Consider the following 6000-nt stretch of genomic DNA (forward strand, 5'->3'; position numbering starts at 1 on the left):
TTTTCAACTTGAGACCGAGCAAGTCCACGTCCGATGTACGCATATTCCAGCAAATTGATGAACCTGGCAAGAAAAACGAAATCTATTTGCACAGTTAAGTAAACGCTTGCCTTGGTCACTCACGGCACCAGGAAGCGAAATGAAAATTAAATTCCAAACAGCTATTGGAGAGACTGGTGCCGGGCTGGGCAGAGGATGCCAGGTAAGCGTAATCGTATAGTATTTACTTTTTAACGATGCTTGTTTATTTTTTAATTTCCTTTCAATTAAGCAACAAACAAGTCGGACAGTTGGACGCAGCTCTGCACAGTCGCAGAGAAAGTGGGAGTGTGGCAGACAAAAAGTCAAAACGGCAACCTTGGCAGAGCGTGTCCACCGCCATGATGGCAGCAGAGCAAACAGAACAATGAAAATTCGCTGAAATCAAATGAAATGAAAACGAAATGCAATCAATTCTTGCTAAACATGGCTGCCCAATTCATTAAATGAAATAAAAAGCCCTGAGGCCGACCTTTTGGGGGCTGATGTGAAACGATTGGCATGCAAAGGGCGCACAGCTTGTTTCTAGCGGCAGATACACTTGCGGTTAATTTCCATGCGTACGGATCCAAAAAGTTAGCTATTTGCTTATGCAAAACGTGAATGCATAAATAAAACATGTCAAGTGAGTCAGTGAGCAACTGCCAGGAGCGATGGGCCGCCTGAACAGTGGGTCTCACCTTCACAAGTTCTACACCTTCAAAATGCTGTCGATGTAGTATTATAGATTTTTATTTTTTCTCAGAACTCTTTCGCAGAAGTTGCTATAAATTGGAAATCTCATTAGTAATAAATATTGCAAATATTCGAATTACAACATTTCCTCAAGGATTCCAGCTTTCACTGTTTTTGTGTTGCAAATTAAAAAATTGTGCACCGTACCGCGTTTGCTCACAATACGGGTAAACCGAGTATACGAGTAATGATAAAAATGCAAATGTTTACACAAAATTGGAAATATGGACGATAAAATACCTTCCTATTGCGATTACACAATTCTATCAACATAAAAATGTTTCACAATTCATTTCAGAAACTTTAGGAATCATTAAATCTAAATGAACATTTTAATTTCCAATCGCACCTCAGAAAATGTAAAACAACAATGGCGTTTTGGGAGTAGCAAAAGTGATTTGTTGTGAGTGGCAGATTAAAACATATTCTATGCATTACAGGAGAAGTGAAATATATTTCCAAATTCGTAACGGAAGGATAATCCTATCAAGTATTGCAAACTCTTGCGCTTTGCGAGTCCGTCTTTGAGAGTTTTAGACATAACGATAAAACGCTTTTGATTGGTACTTTTGACAAAAATAAAGGGATATGTGTTTATTTTCGGATTGTACATTTTTAATACAAAAAAAGAAAGAATAATAATCTTTGCCTGAAGTAATCATTTAATCATCTTTGGCAAAAATGCTTAAACAAAATCTAACAAATACTAGCAAATCGTGCAAAAAATTATTTTGGTATAATAATAAATAATAATTTATTCACAAAATATTCTTTTGGGAGTTTTTACGGAAGTTGTAGATTATGTTGAGGTATTATAAGAAGATTACAAATAACTTATTTGGTTGCTATACCCCGAAGGCCCTGGACATCAGATTAACTCAAAGACTCTGAGAACCAGCTGGAACTAAGGACCTGAAAAAAATATGGCCCGCAGGCCCTGGAAATTTTAATCGGTCTCATAGTTGGGACGCCTATGCAGGATAGATATATGAAAACCGAGACATGGATAGATAAATAAATATCGAATCTTTATATACGAGTAAATATACTTATTATCTTATCTTATATCTCTTCATCCTCAAAATGAATATATTCTTTATTAGTTTGAAGAGGCGTGTCGACCTTGGCTTTATATTAATATCTTTACACGGACAATTTAGCACACATGGTCTGTTGATCCCATTGTACAATGACTGTCCCAGCCATGTTTTTAGTAGGCAGCACGCATAGCGATTTTGCGGAAGTGCTGAGTGTGAGCTAAACAATTAGGCTTGCCGGAGGTCAGGAGCAGGAATATAAGTTGGGAAAACATCGGCAGCAGCAGGCACATGCCAATTACATGGATAATCCTCAATCGCATTTCAAATGCAAAAATGTAACTGCGGACGAGCACATACACACACTCAACTTCACACATACTCGCACACACTTGCACCCAGAGAGCCACACTCGCTGGCGACATCAAGTCCGAGGCATGCACAACAAAATGGAAAGCAACATGGGGCTTAGTTCCGATTCGTTTCCATTTCTTCACTAATTATAGTGCCTGTAGCTATGCAATAAAAATTTTTCAACACACGTTTATGCGCCAATAAAAAATTTTTAAAAGCAACTACCAAAAGTTTTATTGCGAGTTAATTAAGCGCAAAATACGACCACGAGGCTCCACTCGGCACCTTGGCATTAAAATTAAATGTTAATGCGTTGCCGCTGCATTGCCGGTGGAGGGAATAAAGGAGCAGGTGAAATGTGCCAGAGGCACGCAATGGAAAAGCAAAGGTATAAAACAACAAGGCATTTAATTTTTTTCTTTTACTAGACGTGCCCATTCAGAAGGACATCACTAACATATACATATAGGGACAATATACATTTGGAGACGTAGCACAGACATATGCATGCATAAGGGACATCAAGACATGCCCTAGCATGGACTTCACTAACAATTTTGACAAAACAAGAAACAAATACGCCACATTGGTAGATAATTGAATGGGTTGGGTTGAGGTCTTAAGATTATTCTTTGCAAGCCATCTGGTAGAGAAATTGAATGATGGAGCGGGTAGGCCGTCCACTCATGCGATCCTTTAGCAGATATGGTGGCACCCCTTCTTTTGATTCCAATCCGGTGCCTCGAGTATCCAGATGAACCCAATCAACGCAGGGCACCAGTTCGTAGAGCACAGCGGCCGCCAGACAGGAACTGGCTGGACCCCTGCCCTGATTGCACAGATCGTAGGTGACGTTGGGGGTGACCAGATGCTTAAAGTAGCGCCACAATGGCATGCGCCATAGACGATCGCCGGTTACGGCACCCGCCTTCTGGAACTGTTTCCACAGGAATGTGTTGTTGGTCCACAAGCCGGTGGCCGCGGCGCCCAAGCCATCGCGCACACCCTTGCACAGCGAAGCCACCTCCACAATCAGTTTCGGCTTGTACGTGGCCTGGGCATATAACAGCGGATCGGCCAGGAGTATGGAGCCGGCGCGATCCGTGTTTTGGATTCCCATGGTCTTGCCATTAAGAAGGGTCACCACATCTCCTGGCTTGGCAGCCATGCCCGATGGCATGTTCTCGCAGAGTGGCAGAACCGCCGACACATTCACGGGTAGGGAGAGAGCGGCTGCAGCACGGATGGCGGCCACCACCACTGCAGCGCCCGACATGGAGCCACGGTACTGGTCCATACCTCTCTTGGGTTTGAGGCACAGACCACCGCTGTTGAAGGTAAGACCCTTGCCAAGTAGCAGGATGGGCTTCTCCTCGGGTGTGGTGCCGCAATAGCTAACCTCCAAAACAATCGGTGGCTCGCACGACCCCTTAGCAACCATCAGAAACGAGTTAAGATTCTGTTGTTCAATCCAATCCATTGCCCGTACTTCGACACTGACACCGCACGGACAGAGGGCGTCGATGGTGGCCTGTGCGAATATGGAAGGTGTCATCTGGTTGGCTGGCGTGTCGCTAAGGCGGCGTGCCAGGTTCTGTGACTCCGCCTTGAATAGGCCACGGGTCCAGGCGTCCATCTCTGTTGAGCCGTACAAGTCTAGCTTTGGTACATGGGTGCGATTTTGCTTGCGTTTGTTTACGTTGTAGCGCCATACAGCGAGTGCGGCACCTTCAGCCGCTTGCTCCGGATAGTCCAGGCCATCTACTTGAACCTCAACGCAACCTTGCATCTGTAGGCTACGAGCGCCGACCGCAGCGCAGCAGCGCGCATTTTCCATACCGTCATCGAGCACCTCCTCGTGATTGAAGCCGGCGCCCTCCTTGCCCAAACCAACTACGGCCACGAAGTGGAACTCTTCGTCCAAATTGGCGAATACCCGGCCCTTGCCTACCTTGCCCGTCAGGCCCGACTCCCGCACGAGTGTTGAAATCTTTCCCTGCACTCGGTCGTCGAATTTCTCACCGGCAGTCGATAGTTTGGGAGCCTTCTCGCCCTCCTTCAGATACAAGCCAATTACAACACCCTTCACATCAGCCTTGCAGGTTTGAATATGTCGCACACTTGGCTTAAACATTACAGTTCGCTTGAAGGCGAGCAGTCCCCGCATCGATTTCTGTAGACATCCAGCCTGTGCCTTTGCCATTGTATATTCTGTGTTTGCGATTTGAAAATGTTCTGAATTGATAAAGGGATTATACTAAGAGTACTTAAATTTGGATCGCGGTGCAAAAAGCAATAAATACAAAAACGCACGGGAAAAAGTGTCTATAAAAATTAAATATTTCCAACGTCCTGTTGAGCCTGACTACAAAAACTAAACTACTCGACAATTTGACACGTGGTGAACACTCTGACAATTATATTTGGTCTACTGAGAAGATGAAATTCGACTTTAAATTTAAATTTAATTATCAATCCACTAGGGGTGAAGAAAGCGATGAAGGAATCATTTGTGCTTGCTTGTTTTTGGATAACCCAAGCCGAACTGTCGAAGAGAAAATAGGATATAAGTATTCTAGTATTTTAATTGATGTAGCATATGTAGTGTGTTGCTGTTGAACGTATTTAGCCGCGAAAGGTTTATTATTTATAAAATGTTGCTTAATACATATAAAGAAACTATATTAACATTTTAATATCATTTGGTAAAGCTAAAGTAACACTAAGTTGCCTTTTTAAATGATTTATTTCTATTAAGAAGAAGGAGCTAAAGCTCTCCGGTCAGTCGCAGGATCATGATATCTTTGAGATCTTAGCATTTCTCATTGTGGCTTTACTAAATTGGTTATACATCATGCTGTTCATAATAATAATATATTAATAGTGACAATGCACTGAAACGTATATCGACGTGAAAGATCTGGGCAGATTCAAATTTGACCTCGATCTGTGCTAGAAGATGGATATTTTTTGGATTCTATATCTAGAAACTATTAATTTTCCTTTCCTGTTCTTCACTGCAACTATCATTTTCGTCTGTCATTATTTTTTAACATTTATTAATGTAAATTAAAGTCAATTTCCGATAAAAATAATGAGTGGAAAAAAGTCGTTTGAAATTGATGCTTTTATATTTATTAATATTCAATTATATGTACAATTCTGATTGACTTTTCGTGTTTCATACTTATGAATAAATAATAATAATAAAATTTGAATAAATTGAAATCAATAAACCGCACTTATCTATGTATTACCGCTGGAATTTTTCCGCTCATTGCTTTTCAAAATAAGTGGTGGGAATTCAATTACTTTCGTTATCCGAGTGCAAGTACGAACATGCCGGCAAATTTTCGTCCTACGAACTTCACATAATGATTAAATTTGTAATTATGCAACAAGAAAACAACAGCACAGGACTCGCAAATGTAAAAAAAAAAACACAAATGTAATTGTCGAGGCAGAAAAAAATTCCAACCAAGCCGCAGACGAAACACGTAAAAGCAATAAAGCAATAAATTGCCCAATTTGAAGCACTATTGTAGCCAATAATTTCAGGAGCCACTTGGCAGCCTGCTGGCTCTATCTATGGAGTGAAATGGCACACACACACACGTACAGGCACACACACACGTACAGGCACATACACACGTAAGAGCGTTTGCATGTGTGCCTTTTCCATATAATTTCAACAGAAATATGCACATTTGTCAATGTCGCGTGATTGATGTGGTCGAACGCATTTCCGCCGAGCGGCAACAGCCGCAAAAAAGCCAACAGACATCCATGCCAGAGTGCAGAGAGCACATAAAAACACGCAAAAACAATTTTTTAT

The 6000-nt window shown here is 41.8% G+C and overlaps 1 protein-coding gene across 1 annotated transcript; it reads right to left on the bottom strand.

Annotated features, from left to right (window-relative positions):
- Nucleotides 1–2556: 2556 nt before the first annotated feature.
- LOC115632503 (cytosol aminopeptidase) lies at nucleotides 2557–4510 on the bottom strand. The gene has a single exon (XM_030529696.1). It carries the CDS (start codon nucleotides 4366–4368, stop codon nucleotides 2791–2793), a length of 1578 nt encoding a protein of 525 aa, XP_030385556.1. The 5' UTR covers nucleotides 4369–4510; the 3' UTR covers nucleotides 2557–2790.
- Nucleotides 4511–6000: the final 1490 nt, after the last annotated feature.

Source organism: Scaptodrosophila lebanonensis, unplaced genomic scaffold (genome assembly GCF_003285725.1).
Source record: "Scaptodrosophila lebanonensis strain 11010-0011.00,11010-0021.00 unplaced genomic scaffold, SlebRS2 tig00000001-arrow-pilon, whole genome shotgun sequence".
NCBI lineage: Eukaryota > Metazoa > Arthropoda > Insecta > Diptera > Drosophilidae > Scaptodrosophila > Scaptodrosophila lebanonensis.